General features: G+C 37.6%; 1 protein-coding gene across 1 annotated transcript; it reads right to left on the bottom strand.

The window, feature by feature from the left end:
- Positions 1 to 9,821: 9,821 nt before the first annotated feature.
- On the bottom strand, positions 9,822 to 10,598 carry LOC108432981 (class A basic helix-loop-helix protein 9). The gene has a single exon (XM_017707178.1). The coding sequence runs from the start codon at positions 10,596 to 10,598 to the stop codon at positions 9,822 to 9,824; it is 777 nt and encodes a 258-aa protein (XP_017562667.1).
- Between the last annotated feature and the right edge of the window lie 14,184 nt (positions 10,599 to 24,782).

Here is a 24,782-nt window from a genome sequence, read left to right as displayed (position 1 = left end):
GTCCTTGAGCAAGATACCTAACTCCCAATTGCTCCCTGGGCACCGTGGATAGGGTTGCCCACCGCTCCAGACAAGTGTGCTTACTGCCCCCTAGTGTGTGTGTATTCACTAGTGTGAATGTGGTGTTTCACTTCATGGATGGGTTAAATGCGGTGGTGGAATTTCCCTATTTGTGGGATTAAAAAAGTATCACTTAACTTAATGAGCAGGCTGATTTGGCAGTTACCAAATGCTGGATTTCAGGCTGAAGAGAGGAAAGCTCTGTTTGACTGTGTTTAGTCTCCAAGTCATAATGTAAGCTGTTGGGTTTCAAAGCTTCATTTGAAAAGACCCCTGAGCAAACAGCACAGAGCTGTAGTTGCTTGTTGTCAGTTCCCAGCTACGTATTCACAGCTGTGCTATTATATATTTTGGTTGAATGCATGAACTTTTGACAGCACAAACTATTTTCATTAAAGAAGAGTAACCAAGTTCTAGTACTCAGGTACTGCACAGTTTATTTGGCAGTGGAAAGTACAACAACAACATGTGTGATCACAGATTTATAACCATACTGTACTGTATTGCACTACCTGGACACCAATGGCACAAGTCCTTTGTACAGTTCTGTATGTTAGGTGTTTCTGATAAAATGGCCAATAGGTGTAGGTACAAGGCAGACAATTCTAATAAACTGGCAGATGGGCTTTGCAGTCCAGGCCAGCAGGCTTGAGGGCAAAGAGAGAAAGATCCACTTCCAGCTCTTGCTGCACAGATCTAGCCAGCAAGGCTGAGAAAACCAGAAAACCTGCTTAGTTTTTGGGTCTTTTTCCCTGCTTCTTTCCACCCAAGGCTATATATCAAAGGTTGGCTCTGTGTGTTTGTCTGTGTAGGTGTGAGAAAGGTGTGTAGCTGATCTGTCATAGGAGCTAAATGGCAGGAGTGACTTTGTGTGAGGCAGAGAAAGGGCAGAGTCTTTGCCGCTGCTCCACTATCTGCTTTTCTCACCAATCTACTTACTCTGGCTTCCGCAAATGAGAAGAGGTTGGGTGGGGGAAAAAAGAGAGAGAGAGAGACAGAATTAAATTTATATTTCTCTGTGGAAGCACAGCAGTCTTGTTTTTGTTATCTCTCTCTATTCATCCCTGGATTATTTTTGGAGAGAATCGCAAATTAAGTTTTGCCCTCAATGCCATTCAATTGAAATGCCACAACTCTCAGATTTATAGCTACCCTCTCATCTGTTTATTGGATCCCCCCCTGTTGTTTCTTATTTGTTCTGGATCAGATGGAAGATTTTTGCATTTGGTGCTCTGGGAGGTAAATAAGTGAAGTCACCTACATTCAGATTCATTAAGGAAGCCTCTTTGAATACAATGCATCAATGGCCTTTTTAGAACAAATGCAGGTTAATGGCTCCTCTTAAAGGAGGATTCTGCTAATTTTTCAAAATTTCTTCAATTTCTAATTCAATTGTTAATTTGAAGAAAGTCATTTAAGTTGTTTTGATGTGAAAGTGCATAGAAGAAAAAAGGCTGACTCAGATTTCTTCACTGTGGTGTTGATAGGAACCAGAGGTTGCAATAGCTACAACACAAATTTGTCCATTTTATTTGCTATCCATAACGACCAGTGAGCCTACATAATGTTCTCATTTTTTATATAATGTTAATAAGGGTAATGTTGTGATAAGTACTGAACAATAACAATGATACAACAGTGATAAATCTGAAAAATATGTTTTATTTGGATATTTTGGATATTGGATGTTTCACCCTACATGTACCTCTCTGTCATTAATAGGTTTTAATCCAACATCTTATCTTGAATGCATTGCTAAATAATGTTCAGGCATCAGGCAGCATATTCATTAAAGTTTCTTGTAATAGGTTTCTGTGAGGTAGTAATTGTTTTCGGACATCTGGTTCCATTCACCACCATTGTGAATTGTTCTGATTCAGAGGTGTTCACATTAAACCACTATGAATTACTTTATTTACATCTTCATGATTTAATTATGCAAACATTTGTAAAAATCTATGAAAAATATTTGAACTTTAATACTTCAAATATAATTATTTTTAATACTTGATCCCTTCAATACTTGAGATTTTCATGCTTTATTTTGGATTAATGGCTACGTACATGGACCGTTCTACCAAATTAGTTCAAACTGGACTCTCACGTATTCAGACCTTAGATATACAAGGATCATGTTCTGATCTATTTCAATTCAATGCAATAGTTTATCATCATTTATAGGGTACTTTGTTTAGGGAAATGGCCATCCCAAAGCCTAACCCCTAAAATTCCACTTGTAAATAAAGTTTTTGCATTTTTTTCAGTGTTGTTTTTAAAAAGATACTTGTGATTTATTTTTAAATAATTAAAATGAAAGATGTACATTGAGCATGAGTGTAATTAATACATAAAAAAACTTTATTCCAAAAATACTGTCCTTTGTTTTCAAGTACAGAAACAGAAAGTTTGAGTCAGTGGGTGGAGCCTTCTTTTAGCCACACCCCTGTATTTTAGAGCATGAAGTGAGACTGCATGGCCACATGGTGAGTAGCTAGAGCCCCTTGTTTTGAAGTAAATGTGTCCTAAAATCTGAAAATCAGTGTAGAACATTAAGAATATTCATCACTGAAACCCACATTTCTTCTGCAATTAAGTCATTTTTTTGTATCTTAATGAAAAATACTATAGTGTTATGTGTGTACAGCTGTTTGGTAGTCATGCCCTGGCTAGTGTTTTTGTTTTTAATTTGAGCTCAAATTCTGCTAAGATAGTCACTACCAAACAGTCACCACTGAAATCATTTCGGTTTTAAGATAGTTTGATTGTGTCATGATTGTTTTGGTCATGACAAAATTAAACAAATCATCTATTTTTAATAAAACAAACATAATTAAGGTATCGGGTCATTCAAAGTAAAGCAATCCAATGCCCAGCATGTGTTTTCAGCTCCTACTTTGGACCGGTTCAGTAAAAAGTCGGTTCAGCGGGCTGTTGAAAGCAGGTGTTGAGAGGCTGCATCCTCTAACTCTGAGTTTTTTCTAGCTATAGGTGACTCAGGTTAAGGCCTGAGCCTTATGACTGAGATATCTCTTAACTCACTCCAGCATTCGATGACTTAAGACATGTTTGAAAGAAGCCTGACTGGCTTGTAAATATTTCATCAGATTTGATGAGAAGCGTGAGTCACTGAAACATAAAAAGACTGAATAAACTGTGAGTGTCTAAACGCATATCCCTCTCCATCTGCAGTTTACTCACAGCTCTAGTGTGCTCACAGTTCAACCTTACTGATTTGTAAAGAGTATAACGGGGGTGTTGACGGAGCTTTGCAGTAAATCAGTAGCAGACTGCCCTCCAGTGGCCAATCTGGCACATTATATTGTGCAAAATGAGTAGACGAAAAATTTTTGACCACATTCATCGACTGAATTCTGAATCATTTTGCTACACATTGAAACAACTGTGACCTTTGTTTTGCTTGCCAAATATGCCCACTGTAAAATGACCATTTTTTATGATCAGTACTGACCCTTTAATATTAATATCTATATATCAACATCCATATCATTTTTAATTTGCTTTAGTCCACATGTTCTTTGAATTTGAATATCATCTTCTGTAATAATGATGCTGAAACTATGGACAATAAATTTTAGACTCTTTTGGATTGACATTGCTGGTAGAAGGATAAACTCCTAGTGTTCAAAACACTTACTGGAAGTAATTTGCATTTGTTTATTAATGTTGCTATTATTTTTGGAAAATATTTTATTCACAATTGTAAATATATGAGATTTCTTCAAAATTTTCCCACCTTTAAGATGTATCCATTATTTTGTAAGCAGTCAGTTGTCCTTCTCCCTAAGAAGAACTGTGGCTTTTAAAATCCCCTAGCTATGGCTGTCAATGTAATTAAATTTTATGTATTTATCTATTTATTCATTCATGGTGTTTAACTGTGTTGGTACCACTGAGTATAGCCATTTCGTGCTTGTATGAGGCCTTAATGTTGACCCTTTACTTGCATCAGTAATCATTTCTTTATAATTCAACAAGAAATCTGAAGATTATGTTAATTGTATGCCTGAAAAGTTGAGTTTTTTTCCACTTAATTCAAATCAAATTCAATCTTTTGAGGACTACCAATTTTCTCAACAATAAAATAAAACAAATGTGATTATGAATAAAAGTATACAGTTTACATTACATACAGTATACAGTAACAAAAACATCGAATAAGAACTCTAACATACAAAATATCATTATTTTAGGTCAATCAGAACCCATTCTGATGTTTTGTTAATATATAGTTACTGTGGTATCCCAGGTGGTTGCTAGGGGGTTGGTAACCAGCTGCTTTGGTTTCTCTGAAGGTTGCTAGGGAGTTGGTAACCAGTTGCTATAGTATCTCCGGTGGCTGCTAGAACGTCTCAGTTGGTTGCTAGGGTGTTGCTAAGTGATTGCTGTGATATGCCAGGTGGTTTCTAGATGTGATTTACATTGCTCAATCACTGATTATTTATTGAAATGTTTTTCTGTTGTTTCTTTTTAAAAATTTACAGCTAATATGCTTTACTGAACAGTGAAACAGATGGGGTGAATGTTAGATACCACTGACTTACACTGACTTTCTCAGCTACATGTCACAACAGGATAGAGCTCCTTAAACATTTGGAGTTTCTAAGAGCATAAATGGCACAAACTTTACAATCCTAATTTAGACTGTGTGCTCTGAGTCTGACAGTATTGCAAACACTGCTGTGACCCCCTGACCACAGCAGATAAACATCCTTGTCATTCACAGTATGATGTTTTGAGTCATTTAGTAACTCTCCCACAAAGTCAGACAGTTGGCTCAGAGCACTATGAATAGTAACAGACATGTTGTCATGCAGAGAGAGATGCAGGGAGAGAGTGGCAGGACTTGGCTCTGTTCCCTGGCCGCGGTCGGCCTGTCTGAACTGGGATTAAGAGAAGGCCCTGAATCACATCCTCCAACAGGGAGGCATCCATTTTCTCCAGGCAGTTCTTTTCGTTCTCTTTTACTGGAATCTCCTCCTTCTGCAGGCCCTGAGGAGGGTGGCCTCCCACGAGAGTTTCCCTCTCTCTTTCTTTTGCTTTTCTCTCTCTCTCTGTCTTTCTATCTCTCTTCCCACCTCTCTTTCTCTCTCTCTCTCTCTCTCTCTCTTTCTCTCTCTCTCTTTCTCTCTCTCTCTCTTTGTCTTTCTCTCAGGCCACCACAGGTCCTTGACAGCCAACCTCAACCTGCCAGTCTGCCGTTTCCCTCCGTGCGTCTCTTTCCAAGAATAAATCAAACGCACCGTGGCTTTCTGGGGGAGTATATCTCAGTTTGATCTTGTCAAGTGGAACTAGCGAACACACCACACGAATGTTAAACTCTCTCTCTCTCCCTCTTCCTCTCTCACTCTCTCCCTCATTCTCTCTCTCTCTCTCACTGTCATTTTTAGCACCGTTTCTGTTGTTATTTTTTACCTTCTGAAAATAGAACTTGTAGAGAGCGGTGAAAAGTTGAAATGACAGCTGAGTTGACTGTCTTCATCAGACTAAGGAACTGTCTTCTGTCGTTTTAGCTAGTTTTTCTTCCTTTCCGCGAAAGGCTTCTATTTATATCTGCTTTTTGAGACAGACGCACTACCAGAGAAGGAAGCCTTCACGGTAAATTTCATACTTGTATATTAATGTTATCACAAGCCATTAGCACAGCATTATATTGTTTCAAGCAACTTGTTCACTGACCAAAATCTGTTTTCTGTTAAGCTGTGTTTACTGTAAGACGCATCTGGAAAGCGACAACGTTTGTTTTTGGAAAATGTACTACAGTAATTCATAACAGCAGAGCAGCACTTTTCTTTGAGGGGAACATGCAGGCATTTCTGAGGATTTAGAAAACTTCAAGAACCTAAATGTGCAGAACATGCAATAGTTTTTGTTAGAGTCTCAGAATGGATGCTGTTGTAGCCAGTAACATATTAAAAGGCAATTCAACTGATTTTCTACATTTCTGCATAAATCAATCAATGATATCTAAACAACACACATGTTCTACACTGCTTATCCTTTTGGGAGCTGGAGCAGATTGGAAGGAAGGGAGGATACACCCGGGACACCCAGGTCTCAGGGCAATATAAATTGCCCTATATATATACTGCCCTGCAATGGACTGGTGACCTGTCCAGGGTGTATCCTGCCTTCTGCCCGATGACAGCTGGGATAGGCTCCAGCACCCCACCCCACGACCCTGAGGGAGAAGCGGCTTAGAAAGTGTGTGCGTGTATATATATATGTATAATCGTGGGGCAATGTAAGTTTTCTCCTTTGGCTTTACAACACTCTGTACATCTTCACCTCTTCACCTTAAATGCATTTTTAAAATACATTTTATCCATCCATCCATCCATCCATTTTCTAAGCCGCTTCTCCGTCAGGGTCGCGGGGGGGTGCTGGAGCCTATCCCAGCAGTCTTCAGGCGGAAGGCAGGATACACCCTGGACAGGTCGCCAGTCCATCACAGGGCAAAAAAAATACATTTTAACTTTTTAAAATATAAAATAAAAAAAAAACTTTATCTCAAAATTACTATTAAACTATGCCTCAAGCATCCAGAGCATGACATTTTCATACAACGACCTCCTGTGAGTTAGCTTTTAGTCCTAGAGGGTCAGATTCCAGCACAGTTTGGTGATTTTCCTGTTCATAGTGTGTGTCATACCATTGAAATGAATGTTTAAGTAGCATCTATTTATAGCCTACTTGATGTCTCGTCCTACAATCTCAAAAAAGATGATTTTTTAAAAGGTTCTTTAGTAAAAACAATAATTGTCTTTGTTATAGACCCACAGACACTCAGCAAACTATTTGCTTGAATGGTTCTTTGCACGTTGAAATGGTTCTTCAGGCTGATGTAGAATGTGTTGAATATCGTTCTATGTAGAACCGTTTTGTAAATGGTCTCATATTGCACCACAAAGGGTGCTTCTTTTGTTAAAAGCTTGACATTGTAACAATACCAGAACTCTTTTTGGTGCCATTTTCAAACAAGGCTCTTTAATGAACCACATACAACACATACATCCAAATGAAGAAGTGTTTCACCATGCAAGGAACCATTTAAGCATGAAATGGTTCTGTATAGAACTCACCGTTCTAAATAAAACCAATGGACCTTTGAAGAACCATCTTTCTTTAAGAGTGTAGAAGCAGAAGTTCACTGAGAGGCTCATCTCTGTTTCCTATTCTGTATTTTTTTTTTGTTTAGTTTTTTATTGCATCCCGGTTGCAGACTATCTTCTCTTTCATTTTCTTCTCCTTGGAGCTGATGCTGTTTGTAATCAATTCAAAATGCAATCGTGTGATCTGTCATTGCCATTTTGACTGGCTGCTTCAAAAAATCTGCAATGTTGCAGCTGAGTTTCATGTGAGCTGCGGGAAACTGTACATAATGCAAATGCAGTTTAGTTTCATGTAGATTTCCAGCAACTGAACATCCTGAAGTTTGTTTAACATCACAATAGAAGCTGCGAGTGCACAGAGCACTGATAGGTCAGCTTCATGAGGTGCTATCTGACCGCTGATAGCTTCACTTCCTGTGTCACCTCTCTGCAGTGAGAAGAGCCCTATGGTTTTGAGGCAGCGGCAGCATCTAATCAGCCATGTTATTTTCACGCATGAAACAGCTACACAGACATGACGAGGCAGAATTTACTACTGTGTGTCACAGACTTCCTGCAGAAACTAGTCTGATTCATTCTACTCACTTCCACAGTAATATATCTAAACATCCTCACATAAACTTGAATGACTGGGATCGTCTTCTTGTTAATCTTAAGAAAACGACTTTGTGACAGAAGGTAAGGCAAAAGAACACAGCCGACTATTAAATACTGTGTGTCCAATTAAAAATTCCCCTTCCATTTTAAACGCAAATGTAGGGGACATGTCTGATCACGTTTGTCATTTTGCTTGAAAAGTCCTCCTCTGCTTTAGGAGAAAATTACCCTAATGATATATCATGTCTATGTCACTCATAACAGGCTGGTAAATCAAAACCTGTTCAGTGGAGGAATTCATGAGGTTTAATGGTTATAATAGGAGAGAAATGTGGCAAAGGTGTCATGCTGTAACATGTAACATCACTCTCTGTCTTATGTGCATTAAGAGTAAGTTCATGTCATTTGACTATGAAGGCCTTTTTAGTTTTACAGTCTCCTAAGCTCTAGGTATTATTTGGGTATGAGATATATCCAAAGAACTAGATAATTATATTGACTAAAATAAATCAAATCCATCTATTCAGCTCTTACAGGACATAATAAAATAATTCATGAACTGATTCTTTGTAATTTGACCGTGATGTCACACATTTAAAGGGGAATTCCACCTAATTTTCAAAACTGCTACATAATTAAATCAGCATAATGTAAACAAACTCAGAGTGGTTTGATGTGAAATGATCCTATTCCAGAGAAGCTTACTGATTCACAGTGGTGGTGATGGGAACCACACCAGAATTTAATGTCTCTAAAAGCTCCCTGACAGACAGTTATTCCATCAAATGGTTGTAAATATGCTGTCTGAGGCCTGTCACATTGTTTTAAGACAATGTTTAATGAATAATCATCCAAGTAATTATCCAATTATACTTTTTATGTATCCTTTTTCTCCTTTGTGGCTGGAAACTGTTAGGCGTGTGTGTGTGTGTGTGTGTGTGTGTGTGTGTGTGTGTGTGTGTGTGTGTGTGTGTGTGTGTGTGTGTGTCACTGGTATCAGAAGAAAACCTTGTATCTACCATTTTTGTCATTTTTCAGTGTATATATATATATATATATATATATATCGGGTATCAATGTATATATATAAATGTATATATATAAATGTGTATATATATATAAATATATACATATTTATATATATATATATATATATATATATATATATATATATATATATATATATATATATATATATATATATATATATATGATACATTGATACCTGATTTTATAAGATTACATTGAAGTCTTACATGCATTCTCCTAGTTTTCTGGGATTTCCCTTGTTTCCAGTCATAGTATTTCTCTCCCTTTGCATGATCTCACCCTGTCTGTTTAGATTTTGGATTTGTCTGTGCTGACCTTGCATAAATGTGTCCTTCACCATTATATCCATTTCACCTATGATTAGGAAAAATCATGTTTTGGTAGAGCTTAATGTCTTGTCTTAATGTCTTGTATCTTATCAACACAAACTGTTCTTTATTGATTGATTCCATTCTATTTACATTATACTCACAACTACAGTTTTCACATGTGACATTAATGGGATAAGCAGCTTTGTTGGGAGTTTATGGATAACAAAAGCATTTTTTTTCTTTGAATGAGATGAGATGTTTAGAGAATAAATATTTGAAGAAAATATTTCATGCATGCTAAAAGTTACTCAGACTCACACATATGCAGTACATTTAACCTGGCATTCATCATTTCTTAAAGCTACACACACTACATGTATTTCATCAGCAAACATACCCCAACTCATCAAGAGGTGACTAATACAAGGTGACTAATAAAGAGTGCATTCATTCTTAAACATAAAGGGATGAAAAGGTTTATAAAGGTTCCATAATAAAGCTGGTTCCCTAACAAACCTTTCACAGAATGGTTTATAGTTCAAAGATAAAGGTTCTGGTTCATTTTTCTCCTAGAACCAAACATGCCAGGCAACAAACTTTTTTTGTAGAATGTAGTCTGTAACTGTAGTAAGTGCACAGTCAGCTTAGGTATTATTTGTTCTACTAGAGTTTATCAGTGCATGCTTAGGGACTGCTGAAACCCTGAGCCCTGCAGGTAACCCTGCTGCCAAGGCAAAGGCATGGCAGAAGTGTCCACAAAGCAGTCCATGTGGTTCTGATGACAAGTTGCCTTAAAACCATAATGATATCCAGCAGCTCCTCCATAATAGGGATAGGTCAGATCCTCTTGAGGGTGGTTATAGTGCCGGTAGGTCATGTATGCCTGAGAACTGCTGTCACGAGGGGAACTTGCAGGGTTTGCAGAACTGTCCTGGAACATGTGCATCTCGGAAGATACCGTACGTTGGTGGGGGTTCTGGCCATATTTCTCTGGTTGCTCCTGGAACCCTTTGGTAGTCCTAGAATTAGGTTCCTCTTCCTCTAGTCTGTTGTGGCACTCAGGATGGCCGCAGGCTGGAGTGTCCGCTCCTAACAGCGTGGACAGTGCTGAGATGCGATGTATGGCCCTGCGGAGAGTGGCGATTTTGGACAGACGTTTGCCGCTTAGGTCATGCTTGAGGGCAGTGCGTAGGGCATTGAAAGCCTGGTTGTAATCCAGGATCCGCTTGCGCTCCCGAACATTGGCTGCAACCCTGCGGGCTTTGGAACGAGGCGGCCGGCTTCGCTTCTTAGCTTGCTTGCTGGGGCAAGGTCCAGCATTGCTTTCAGACATGGTAGAAGATCTCTTCAAAGGTTCTTCACTGCTATTGTCCTCTCCCAGGTCCAGTGGACAACTCTCCTGATCATCCTCAGAAAATTCAGACTCTGTGCTGGTGGTGGTCAAGCTCATGGTTAGGAGGATAGCTGAAAGGGCTCGCAGTGCTGTGCCTTTTGTGTGTAGAAGATCAGGTAACCCTACGAGTAAGCTGCCATCGACTCAATGCAACACAAGGCTAAGCTTTGGCTTCTCATGTCAGAATCCTGCTTCGCCAGCTGCTCGGTTCACTTTGGCTCTCTTGGGGAGAAAGGCGCTTTTAAAGAGTCAGTGGATGCATCACGTGGGCCACTTACCTCCAAGCAAAGGTGTACTCTGTGTTTAGAGGTGGCCTCCAGGCAAAAGCAGGCATCAGTCAACAGCCCCTGACACACCTCCTCCTCCACTCTCACACTCTGCAGAGGACTCTGCTGAAAGGGCTGAGTGCAAAATCGAAGAAGGGACATTTTTTGCAAAACTTGTTTTTCATTTTTTTTAGTCTATTAAAACAAAAGCTGACTAATACAACACTCACTGATATAGTCTATACTCTTAAAATAAAGGTTCCCAAAGCATATTCTTGAAGCAATGCCATCAAAGAAACATTCAGGCGCACTATGTTCAACTAGATTTTGTCAAAAAATTAAAAAGTGCATGTCTTTTTTAGACCTATGTTTATTTCCATCAAAATATTTACAATTTAAAGGTGTAAAGAGGGCTCTTTGTATGATGTTATAGAAGAACAATGGATGGTACTTTGAGGAACCATTTTTGCAAATGAGATGTATGAGTCTGAATAACCTACGTGAAGTTTAAAGACCGTTCACACAACATAAAGTTTTTCAGAAGTGTTACTACAAAGCTATACCATAGAAGAACCTCCTCAGATTCCCCAAAGTACCATTTTTGAAAAAGAGATTTGTGACCATGAAGAACCTTTAAAAGGTTCAAAGAACCTTCACATACTGTAAACGTTCAATACTGACTCAAAGGTTCATCCTAGACCTGTGGAGGTTCTTTAAACACATCTCGTTTGAAAAATGGTTCCTAGAGAACAGTCCATGGACAGATTCCTTAGGGTTCTTTGATGACATTATGCAAAAAACACCTAAGAGCCTAGAAGAGAACCAAAGTGGTAACTCAATCAAATTATTACAAATATTGTTCTATTTCTCCACTTTAGTTAACATGTCACAGCAGCAATTGTCCTTTATTCCTCAAGCCTGTCTTCTTGAACATAACATATTATATAACAACTGATGCAAGGAAAACTCTTTTACCCGAAAAAAGGTCATCATCCTTCATGTTCATTCACATTTGTGAGGAATTATGGATAAAGTAGAAAATGACATTCATTTCTACTTTAATTAAACTGCTGCACTTTAATAGTACTTTATCTAAATTAAGTATTATGTAATGGTAATGCTATTAAAGCTTAACGTTTTATAATAATTTATGTAAGTGTTGAGAAAAACTGACCACATAATGATAAAATGACTCAGCATGAGCCAGTAGATAATCTATAATTCATAAATTGCTTCTGTGCAAGGGGTAGCGTTCTATTTCATTCTGAATGAGATGAAACTGTTGCCTTTAGAGAGAAAACAGAACATACTCTCTGATATTCTCTACGTCTTGTGTGTCATATCACTTCTACATCTATGTAGGATCACAATGAGTATTGAAATGTTACGTGTTCACTGGTCTTGTTGGGCTGTAGCAGTGTACAATGACATTTGGTTGTATGCATTGCTGTAAAGCACAGTATTGTATAAAAGTCACTGACCACCCTTCATGCATTTCATTTCCAATAAAAATCACCATTAAGTTGAAGCTATTCATTTTAACATTATGAAAAAAGAAGAACGTTTTACAAACAGACTGCACAGAAGCCTCAACAGCTAAATATAATATTACACTGAGTGTGTCCACTTTTTGCCTTTATTACTGCTTCCATTCTTTCAGGAGATGTGCTTTCAGTTTATCAAACAAATGGAGATACCTCCAAAGTTCAGTCTTAGAAGTTCGTTGCATTTTCTGCTTTTTTCTCATGATCCAGCTTATCCCAAACACATCCAGTGATGTTGAGGTCTGCACTTGATTGGTCAGTCTGTAATTCTGAGCACAACAGCAGCTTCTTTGTTTGACTTACAACTTTCCTTTTTTTGACTATTTCCCCTCCAGTAACATCTTCTATAGCAGCTACACATTCAGTCTTTCAGACTCATAGTGTTGGATGGATGGAAGGATGGGCAGAAACTCCTGTGGATTTTTTCAGATCTGAATCAAGAGTGGAGCCTGATTTTCTGCTCTCTCTCAAAAACAAAAGCTTTGAGTGCTGTTTATATTATGACAAGTCTGGGGGTCTACCTGGTCTTTTATAATAGTTTGAAATCTCATTTTTTGTTTATCTTTTTTGAACATTAGTTTTTCACATATTTTTCTCTGACTTTCCTCGTCCTCATGCAAGTAGATTTCCTTATATTTAATCTGAATTCTTGTTTTGACTGGAAATGAAATAAATGACAGGTGTAACTTCTGCACAGTGATGTAGCTTTAGCTGATATAATCACACAGTAGCTTTGCAGCTTCCAAGTTGGTAAAAAAAGCCTAAACATTTCAGAGTTACTTCCTGTATCTTTCTTCATCCTCCTCTTCTTCTTCTGCATACCTTCCATCAGCTGTCAGACTGTTCCCAAGACAAACTGAAATCCTTGTTCAAATGAATGGATGGCAATATGTTGAAGCTCTAATAAGAGGGTTCTATACGTATGACTGCATTTCTCTCTTTTATTCTTTGACTTTTTAATTCATTATTAAAAAAATATTTATTGTGCTAAATGACCCAGTACGTTGTCAACAATGCTAGCTAATAGCAAAATGGATCACCTGAACCAGTCAATATGTTGAAATAAACATCTGACCTTTCAAATCACACCAGAGAAAAAAAGCAAAAGCGGCCTATCTCCAGCCAAGACGGTCCCAAATATAACCAAACACTTCACAGTGATTCCAATATGACTCCAGTACTTTCAGTCTTCTAAAATGTCCACACCATATACATCCAAATTGTCCTTACTTTATAAGTGTTTGATGTAATATATAAATGCTGTTAAAGTTTCAAAACATAGCATTCACTTCCCAGTGCACACAGGCCATATGTGGAAACTAAGCTACAAAATGACACAAAAACCAACACATTTACTAATATCTGCTTATTCAGTTTAGCATGGCAGCCAATAAATGCAGAGATCATTTATCTATGTCAGTCACAAAGGCACAGTAACAAAAACAGCCTGTTTACTTCTAAGGGACAAAAAGAGGTTGGAAAATGGACAAGTAAAAATGAATAATTGTTGTTTTTGGTACATGGAACACACAAGTGGTGGAGGTGGATACTGAAGTGTATCAGGCTTGATAAAATGTTATATATGATATTGATATGATATTGGGCTCTAATATACATGTAGCTGTTTGCTGTCTGAAAGTACTATCAGAAGGCTCCATATGTTTCAACGGAGCCCTGGCTGAAAAGAGAAGGCTCTGTGTGCGTCGACGGAGCCCGAGCTTGGGGCTCTAGGATCCCAAGGGAGAGAGATGGGCCCTACGCTTTAGAATAAGGTGAAGCTATTATAATAGGAACCAGATGTGAACTATACTATATTAACTATACTATATTAAAGACAACAACAACTGGGGTATACATTTCTGCCAGAGCCAAACCTAGACTTATCTTTTCACGATGATAAGCAAACTTCAACCTCCATTAAACTAACAATCATTGCTTTCAAGTCCCTTTAAACCCAATTTTACAACCTTTCTCTCAAAGAGCATGGCTCTGAGCTATTTGAAATAACCCACAATTCACAACCGAGGTGGTGTTAAAGGTGAGAAGGGCACTGGTCAAGCCAGGCATCCATTCGTAATGAGAGTGGTTCTCCTTGTTCTAGTGACAGTGCGGCCTACTTTATGAGATGCAGCACTGCAGTCAAGCCTGAAGCCATAGCAGTGGCAAAAGAGGCCACCCCAAAGATCATATCAGCTAAGTGGGTGGTGGGGTTATAACACTTAGACACTGGATGAGAGGTCATTTCAGACATTGCTTCCTTCCTGCCCTCCTTTTAGTGCTGGCCACTAAGAGTCTGATTATGAGTTGACCATCTTCAGTCACCTCTGCCAAAGAGCAAGTGATAAATGTGGTAAATGGACACATGCATATATTTAGCAGCATGCTTAGCTCTATATAAGAATGCATGCTTTATATATGAGAAAAGAACCAAGCCAGTTGTCTATATCTAAATCAGATACAAGCCATCTCACTCCAGTTTGTTTTGACAGTCAGATGTGTTGACATGATATCCTGCTGGGCGTGTAAGGTGTTTTCCACCACAGCAATAAAAGGTAAATTGGTTTTTGTTAGCGGAAAATAAAGTTCCTTAAGTGGGAATTACAACATGGCCCTTCCTTTACTTGTTCTGCAATTATAATGTAATGTGCAGGTTGCCTAAATACAGGCCTGTGGATGCTGTTGCCCTGCACTTACTCTGTAATTTGAAATTACATAAAAAATGCCCACACTTTTGTGTACTTGTCATAGATTGCTTGTGAGGAAATGTATGAATAGAAGTACAATACTGTGCAAAAGTATTAAACATTGATAGTACTGTGCAAAAGGCAGAGACATTCATTTAATCACTAGTCAAAACTGCCATTCACACACTACTGCCATTCATACAGCACTGTATTTCAGCAGTTAGTGTGCTTCTGCCAGTAAAACACTATCCAACATTAAAATAAACAGAAATGAACATAAATAGAGTAAAACATAACAAGTATATTTTAGTTTTTAAAATTAAAGTTATTTTCTTGGTTAGTAGAATACAGTTAGAACAGCACAGGTTTGGTACTGATTTCCCACTGCACTCCAGCAATGGCATGGATTTGTTCAATCACTTACTTGATTTCATTTAATGAAGGATTGATTAGCTGAGGCAACTATTGGGCAGTAACTCTTATACTGGCCTGCATTAAGGCCATTAAGTGATGCAGTGCCCAGTGACATACTGTTGTATGTGATGGAAATGGTTAAGCAAACACACTGATACAACAAATTAATAATTACTGTGCAGACCTTCACAGTTCTGTATATTTATTAATAAGTGCCTAACCCACAAGAACCTGTAAACAAAGTCCAGTTTTACTGATATAGGCCCAATGGTTCACGTTTCTCAAGAATATGTAAATGCACATGTTTGGGTATCTGTCAGATGTGTATATTATGCACCCGCACATCTGGAAAATTAAAAACAATCAGCTTTATGTCATCTTTCATGAAGATCTGGAGTGTTGTGTTTTTGGTAGACTGAAGAAACAGAGAAGGTCAGGCAGTCAGGGACGACCGTGAGAATGCCCGTGTAATTGCCTGTGCTTAAAGCACCTTTTTATGATTATGTGAAGAAGAAAGAGCTGAGGTTCTGAACATGTACAGGGAACCGTCTCAGGGCCAGAAAAGCTGTAATTGAGGGCTTGTTTACACTCCTGGGCCGTGGGAGCACAACTGCTTTCCCTGAAGTTGAACAGCGCTGACATGGTACAGCCATTTAATTACACTTAATTAAAAACAATTAAACAATGAATTTTCTTCTTTGTAAGGACAAGACAGAAAATCTGATAAAAAAATAAAGTATTCAAATCTTTCATATCATTTATATCAACAAAACCCATTTTGGAAAATTCAACATGATTCAAGTCAATAATATGACGCTTATCAACAAATAAGATTTGTTTGAATTTGTTTTTGTTCTAGTTGACCTATAATATTTTTAAAGCCCATGAGTTTAGATTGGCTTGGTGATGACCACATGAAAGGTCAAAAGTAGCCTTTGGCTAGCCACTTCAACTGAATGACTTCACATAGAAAAACATCACCACTGTGTTTCCATGCCAGAAAACTAATTCTTATTATTAATATTGCTGAAATATGTCCTGTAGAAGCTCAAATATTATATAATAAAGATATTTTAATCTATTAGTGCATAAAAACAGAAAGTGTCTTCTTTACATTGTCAGTGTAGTCACGCATGCACTTAAAAATGACCCTAGTGCTATTATTATGTTATTTTGACAGGCAGGTACATACCAGTGATCATGAGTCACCACATATAAATCAATGCCTCTTTAAGGTACACATAGAAAACTATTTCTTTAAAGATGGAGAAATATGGCTGTAAATTGTGCTAACATTTGTAAATCTTTAGTGAAGCCTTAGTAATGAGAGGTTTTTTGTTGGCAGTTATTAGAAGACTGTGACACAATTTTATAGATGACCTACTTTTAAAGAGGTGGTGCAGCATGAGAACTATGCAGGAAAATTAGAGGTCAACTTGAAGGATGTGGTTTAAATGTTTGTCTCTTTATTTATGTTCTTAAATAGCAGTGGCGAACCATGACTGTTCAAGCAAGGCCTTCAGTTCACATCATACATGTCTAAACTCTGTCAAAAACAAGGGGGAAAAAATGATGATGCTCATTTCTGCTAGCAGCCCTATGGGATTTTAGTAGTATGTTAGCACAAAGATAACAGCAATGATTTTTTGACTTTTCTAGATCAAATATATGCTGGGACAGGCTCCAGCAACCCCCTAGCACCCCCCCTCCCCCCACATGACCCTGAGGGAGAAGCGGCTTGGAAAATGGATGGATGGATAAATCAGATATAGACATTTAAAAGCTTGTAAAAGACATACCATGTTTTATCTGAAGAATGTAACATACATATTAATATGTATTTCACCTTGCAGCAGTGCAAGAGTTAAGAGTACTGACATAGAGCTGCAACTGTTTTCAATTTCTTATAACTGACTGAAGTGCTGTGGTAATTCTTGCAATCAAGGGTATATATAGAACTTGAGGCCTAGAATGGCCAACCACATCAAAGCCTGATTGGTTGATTCCACTGTCACTGTTAGTTGTTAATCTGACATAGTAAGTCTTCAGTTCAGCCCATCAAGTCCCATCCAATGGGAGAACTCGCTTGACTGTATCTATCTAAATATCACAGAGAAAAGAATCCCGATTAGATCATTTTCCATTGGTTATTTAATCCTTTTGTTTGCAACCAAAACGTAACAAATACAATGCTTGCAGAGTTTAAGTACAACAAACATGATGATTATATTAAATAAAGCTTGTCTAGAAGACCTTGAGGATTCCTCACTGGAACACAAGTTTCATAGACACTTGATTGGAACTTACAGTTCTCATCTATTCAGTAATATAGTAATATGCTCTTCATGCCAGATGGCATCTTCTTAAGCATGTATTAGCATGAGATATAGCATAGTGCAGAACATATGGTTCACATCTTATGTGGTTGGTGTGAGGTCCAAACAGTTGTTTGAGGAGGCGTGATATCCAGTGAATGACAGACACTGTAGGATGTAAATAGCTGGCTGATAGGGTTTGCCATGTAGAGCAGGAGGACGATATTTACTGTCAGGAAGACAATTTCTGTGGTGATGCATGTCTATATGGCCTATAAACTCTCCACACTTCACTACTGATGCCTATTTCAGTACAGAATGTTCCCTGGCTAAAATATTATGTGATATATCTGCAATAATAATGTACAATTGCAAACGAGCTGGCACTCTTCATTTTGTTTTCACTCAGCTGTTGTTATGCAGTCAAAGCCACAAACATACAGTACACAAGTTGGTTCTTATCCAAATCATGTAGATAATTATGTGTATTGTGTATATTTTGGATGTACTGGCTACCACAGTCATACAGTTGATTTAACACATTTTGTAAGCATACAATGAGGCACCTTTCATTTCTGTCATTCTATCAAACAACTATCATTTCTCTTGCTTTTTCTTCTCTTTATTAAAAAAAATAAAGCTTATCTAAATGAGCTGTGATGATGTCAATGGCACTGTCAACCTGCCTATACCTATTAAAAAGCCAAAATATCCCCAACTGGTTGGGATGGTGTAGTGGTTAACACCTCTGCCTTCTACACTGTAGACAAGGGTTCAATCCCCACCTGGGCAAACACACTACACTATACCAATAAGAGTCCTTGGGCAAGACTCCTAACATTGCCTTAGCCTACCTATGTAAAAATAATCTAATTTTAAGTTGCTCTGGATAAGAGCGTCAGCCAAATGCTATAAATGTAAATGTAAACTCTAAACAACATTCATCTTACATTCACATAAATATCACATGTAAGAGAAGTTTTTACAGTGATAGATTCCCAAAAATCACTGTAGGTCCATTTTTGGTCAGGTCAAATGTGCTATCCACTAATAGGAACACAAGTGTGGACCCATAAGACTGGGTAGCATCTGACTAACATTTAAAACAGTTCATTTGTCAGAACATATTGTATCTGTAAAGAATTGCTCTAGTTTTACAGAAGAAACACTGCAATAATCCACCGTGTTCCTCATATACAGCAGATTGCAGTAAAAGTAGGAGATAAAATGTTGGATTTTTAGTAATTAATTGTTATTTTCAGAGTATATTGGGAACAGAAGACACATTTAAATGGTTATTGGTTATTTCAACCATAATGATGTTTTTTGTTTCTGTAAACAAATTCAGCCATAATGTTATACTTAATAAAAACCCATTTCCAAATAAGTTGGGACACTGTGTAAAATGTAAATGAAAACAAAATGTAATGATATGTAAATCATTTAAACCACATATTTAACTGAAAATAGTACAAAAACAACAAATCACATATTGAAACTGAGAAATGTTATTGATTTTTGAAAACTATATGCCCATTTTCACTTTGATGCTAACAACACATTCCAAAAGAGTTGGTACAGCGGCATGTTTACCGATGTGTTTCATTGCCTCTTCATTTAACAACTCTGTAAGCGTTTGGGAACTGAGGAGACCAATTGCTGTAGTTTTGGAAGTGAAATGTTTTCCATTCTTGTTTGATATAGGACTTCAGCTGCTCAACAGTTCAGGGTCTCCTTTGTTGAATTTTAATTTCATAATGTGCCAAATGTTTTCAGTGGGTGACAGTTTGGACTGGAGGCAGGCCAATTTAGCACTCATACTCTTTTAATATGAAGCTATGCTGTTGTAATACATGCAGAATGTGGTTTATCATTGTCTTGCAGAAATAAGCACGGCCTTCCCTGAAAAAGACGCTGTCTGGATGGCAGCATATGTTGCCAAAACATGTATATATTGTTCAGCATTAATGGTGCCTTCACAGATGTGCATGTCACCCATACCATGTGCACTAATTCACTACCATCATGAATACTGGCTTTTGAACTGTGCACTGATAACAAGCTGAGTAGCCCAGAGGACACAGTGTCCATGACTTCTAAAAAGAATTTTAAATGTTGATTCATCAGACCACAGGCCACTTTTACACTTCCCCTCAGTTCATTTTAAATGAGCTCTGACCCAGAGAAGGTGGCAGCATTACTGAATCCTGTTCGCATTTGGTTTCTTCTTTGCATTGTAGAGTTTTAACTGGCATTTGTGGATGCAACTATGAGCTGTTTTCACAGACAGTGGTTCTCAGAAGTGTTTATGAGCCCATGCAGTGATTTCCACTAAATAACCTTTTCTGTTTTTATTGTAGTGCTGTCTGAGGGCCCAAATATCATGGCCCACAAATACTGTTTTTTGGCCTTGCTCCTTCCATACAGAGATTTCTCCAGATTCTCTGAAACCTTTAATGTTACAATGTACTGTAGATTATGAAAAGAAAAAGGTTCTTTGCTATTTTACATTGAAAAAGTTATTCTTGAGTTGTTGCACTATTTGCCTGTGCAGTCTTTCACAGAGTGGTGAACTCCTCATTTTTACTTCTGAAAGATGCTGGGATGCTCTTTTTATACCCCATCATGTTACTGACCTGTTGTCAAGCAACCACCAGCTGTTTATTTAGCATTACACAACTTTACCAGCATTTTGTTGCTCCCATTCCAACTTTTTTGGAACATGTTGCTGGCATGAATGGTCAATTCAAAATGGTCAATTATTCTCCAAAAATATACAATATTTAGAATAGAATTTCTCAGTTTCAACTTTGATACGTTGCCTTTAAACTATTTTCAATGAAAAATAGGGTTTAAATGATTTGCATTTGGTTTTTATTTACATTTTGCACAGCGTCCTAACTTTTTTTTTTGGAAATGGGGTTGTAGATAATTGGTCTCTACAATCCTTGTACTTTTAATTAATGAGATAAGTACATGGTAATGGGATGTTCATTTCACTATGCTGTAATAGCATAGTCTTAACTATGGTATGGTATATATTATCCCAGACCATAAATCAGCCAAAGTGTACTAACTTAAATAAAAGAGAATGAATCATGTTTTTCCAAGTTTCAAGGGATTTCCATCTGGTGTCACAAGACACAAATTCAAAAAAGTCTGTTACAGATGAAGTCTGTAATTAGTCAGCTATTTTTAAGTTAGGGGAACTTTTTTGATGATTTCATGTATTGGGATTTCATGTAAAATCAGACATTTGCATTGAAACTTTGAAATTTAGTTTACTCTTTTGCCTTTAGCAACTGGCGAGATTGGCACAAGAGAGAAGATCTTATTGGCTCCTGGCTCCATCTATTTGCATACTGGGCCCCTTGTATTATCTTCCTTTGTGTATGGTTGCAATCTCTGTATTAGTTAATTGTCTAGCATTGCTATTTTTGATGCATTACCATATTTTATTTTAATGAGTGTGCTTCTGAACTGACTGGGCACTGCAGTGACCATTTTCAATGGCCAACTCTAGTAAGATAAGTTAAATTAACATAAGTCAACACTAATAAATCAAGCTCAAAGAACCTTAATGAGTTGAACTGGAAATGTAATAGCAGATTAAGTTCAATCAATCTTAGTAAATTATGTTGGACCAACAAAATTGCCTCATTTTGAAAGAAAGCCATTTGTGCAGAGTTCAGGTAAAGAATGATTTATGAGTGTACATTTTTTAAAAAGACAGCTGTTCAAGGGTTCAAGACAATGGTTCTATATAGGAACACATGCTTACATGGTTCTTTGCATGATGAAACGGTTTGTCAGATAGATATGGTTAATCTGGTTCCATATGTCAAGCTTATAACAAAAGATTTTGTGCCATATAGAACCCTTTTCAAAAAGAGAGAACCATGTACAACACATTCTCCATTATCAATAAATCTGGGGAACAATTTCAGCATGCAAACAACCCTTCAAGCATGCAAATAGTTCTTAGTATTCAAGTTTCTATATAGAACAATTAGCTTTATTAAAGAACCCTTGAAAAGTCATGTTTTTAAAGAGCGCATGTAAGTAATGCAGTAATCAACCTTATTTAGTAACACAGTAAAGTACTGTAAATTTCTAATACAGTAATTTTACAGTAAAACTTTTTAAATTGTAAAATGTGTTTGTTTTATTTTTGTTTGTTTTTTTTATCATACTTCACCACAGCACTTTGTTTCCTTACTTTCTGTTTGATGGTCCTGGCAAGGCCTTTTTAAAATTAATTCAGCTATTGCATTAGTGATGAACAACACGACCACACACCAATTACTTGTAATTTGTTTAATTTAACACACTCAAACCTTTGTCATTTAATCTACAATGTTAACAATGTCTAAACAAAAACATCTCACAGAGCACAGCATCTAATTAACACCTCTCTGGCCACTAGCACTTGCTTATCAGGGGCTTCCTAATTGATTCCGCTTGTTTTCTTTAATCAAATCAGGGCTATTCATTTAGGGGGTTCCCAAACTCCTAAAAGTGACAGCTGCAGGCGAGTGTAATGGTGTAATGGAAATGTCTGGGACCTCCTGAGCCCTCTATTCAAGGGCCTTGTAAAAAAAAAAAAAATACAACAGTACATTGTCAGCACACGCCTGTCCCTGATCTCCGCTCCTCTAGCTGGTTTGTTGGCACAGCAGCCTGTCCTCTGGCAGAGGCGGGACGAGCTTATGATAAGGGTGGGTGTCCTGTCTTGTCGGGAGAGGAGGAGTAGATTCCCTTTTCCATTCAGTGACTCATTGTCCGTAGAGCTGACTGCTTGATAGACCTCTGTCTGTGGAGGGGAGTTGGAGGAGGAGTAAGAAAGGACCTGAAGTGATTCACTCTTGTATTGAATTCAATGCCATTTGAAGCCACTGCTTGGGTTGTATGTTTAACAGGTCTGGCCAATGCAGAGATAAATTCTATGTAACAACAAATTAAACTCAAAGCCATGCTCTACCTACAAAGTCATTCTTTCTTCGGAGCTTTTCAGCATTTAGGAAAAAAGAAAGAAACATTATTGAAAATCCCATTAAAGAGAAACTCCATGGTTTCCAGTGGTGGTGACAGGGACCAAGACTTGCATTGTCTATGATACAAATTGAGCCATTTCATTTACTATACAAAATTATCAGTGAACCTAAACATGTCTATTGAGTTTTTATATGAAACAGTGAAGATGGTACAATAGTGGTAAATAATATATATATATATATATAGTTTAATGTACTTGCAAAAGTAAAACAAAAACCTTTTGAACAGATCCCATTTGATGTTTTATTTTTCCCCCAATATGTTCCACTCAGCAAATAAACAATAGTTTTGTATTAAAACATGTAGAAGTGTGTTCTATGGAGAGCATTTATTTTTACTTAGAAAATCAACAAATGCAATTTGACCAGGGGTGCCTACACTTTTTCACATAAATATTAAAAACAAAACATTTTAGAACAAAACCTTATCTCAAAACTGTAAAACTCAAACAATGTCTCAGGCTCCAGGCAACATATTCATAACCATGTTATGTGTTAACTTCCTGTGCGGTAGCTTTTCCACACTTCCTAATGGAGACCAAAAACAAGCCTGCATAGTGCTTACCCCTTCACGTTACTTGTGCATTCCATTTAGGAAATTATGAAAGGTGAAGTCTCCCCTGTTATCTTCTCCTTGAAAACAAAAAGGTGTGCGATTCAATAGGCTATTGGGATTTTCTGTCCATTTCTCCATTAGAATAACCACATCCACCAACACCATCTACACCACCACCTCTCCCACTTCAAATGAAGCTGGGAAGTCAGCCTATCCTTACTGCTCCAGCAAGTCTTTACTGCAATTGCTGTGATCTACTGTGTGTATGCAGCAAAGCATGATTAAGAGTACTGTGTAACGACACGCTAACGGTTTGCGATGAGTCGTTTTATTATCAGAAAGTCTGCTGTCTTTGTGATGGGATCGTCTCCATGGAGAAAGCCACCAAGAAAGCCACAAAAACGCGCCTGACAAGAAGAAAGCTCTGGTGATGATTTCCATTTGCATTTACCAAACTGAGCTCACTGTATAATTCCATAAATCATACCACATTGGGTTGTCAAATAAAAAAAGAAGTGCACTTTCTCCACTAACAGTGCCTTGCTGCAAAGTGTTGTTGCATTCCAGAAGAGTGAAATATGATCTGTCAAAGATACTGATTGGCTCTGTTGACAGGGTATGCCATAAGACATCACCGCTGGCCTTTCTGTGGCAGAGTGTTTTGCTTAAGGCTAGTTGGCCGAGAGAGAAAGGCCTAACATTACTTGAGCCACTTAAACGCAGGAACCTTTCACTCATGGATAACATTAGTAATGGCCTGATTTATGCTCAGCCTGACAATCTGAGAGCAGTCTATGTTTGACAAGTTTTAGCTGTGATGACATGTCTTGCAGTTTGTCTTTGTTGTGGCCGAGGAATGTGCGGTAGTCTCTGTTGGCTTTTCTCTATTATGGTTTAGGTTTTTTCATTATATTTGACATAAATATATGGACCTAATTCATCAGAATCTTTACACTGGATATAACATTAAAAAATCTTTCTTATTTCAGCATCTCTTGCTGTATAATACCACACAGTGGCTTCTTGTTATAGACTATTTGTCGTCTTCCAGTACAATGACTGTCTTGTGCACTAGGCTTAGGTAGGTCAGTAAAAATAATGTGATGAGTTAAAACTGTTCTGTACACATGCTACATCTGGGCTTTGTCTATGCAGCCAAAAAAAGAACAGAAAGGAGGCTTCTTATCCAGGAAATGTGGACACAAATACTATCACTTCTGTAAGAAAGCTGATCCTTTTGGTGCATATCTTGGTCCCAGTGACAAAACCAGGGTTTTATGGAGCAAAAAATGGAACAAGCCCTCGTACAAGATGACAATGAAAATGTCATTTGTTTGGTTACATACATTACTGTGTAGTTCTCAGAAAAAACAGCCAATAAGTACATCTTTCAGGAATTGTTTCGGAG

This window comes from Pygocentrus nattereri, chromosome 17 (assembly GCF_015220715.1).
Source record: "Pygocentrus nattereri isolate fPygNat1 chromosome 17, fPygNat1.pri, whole genome shotgun sequence".
Taxonomy (NCBI): Eukaryota; Metazoa; Chordata; class Actinopteri; order Characiformes; family Serrasalmidae; genus Pygocentrus; species Pygocentrus nattereri.
This window is presented reverse-complemented; position numbering and strand designations above follow the sequence as displayed.

What these genes read in the sequence shown, in the direction of transcription:
- LOC108432981 (XM_017707178.1), bottom strand. Translation starts at nt 10,598, where the DNA reads ATGAGCTTGACCACCACCAGCACAGAGTCTGAATTTTCTGAGGATGAT.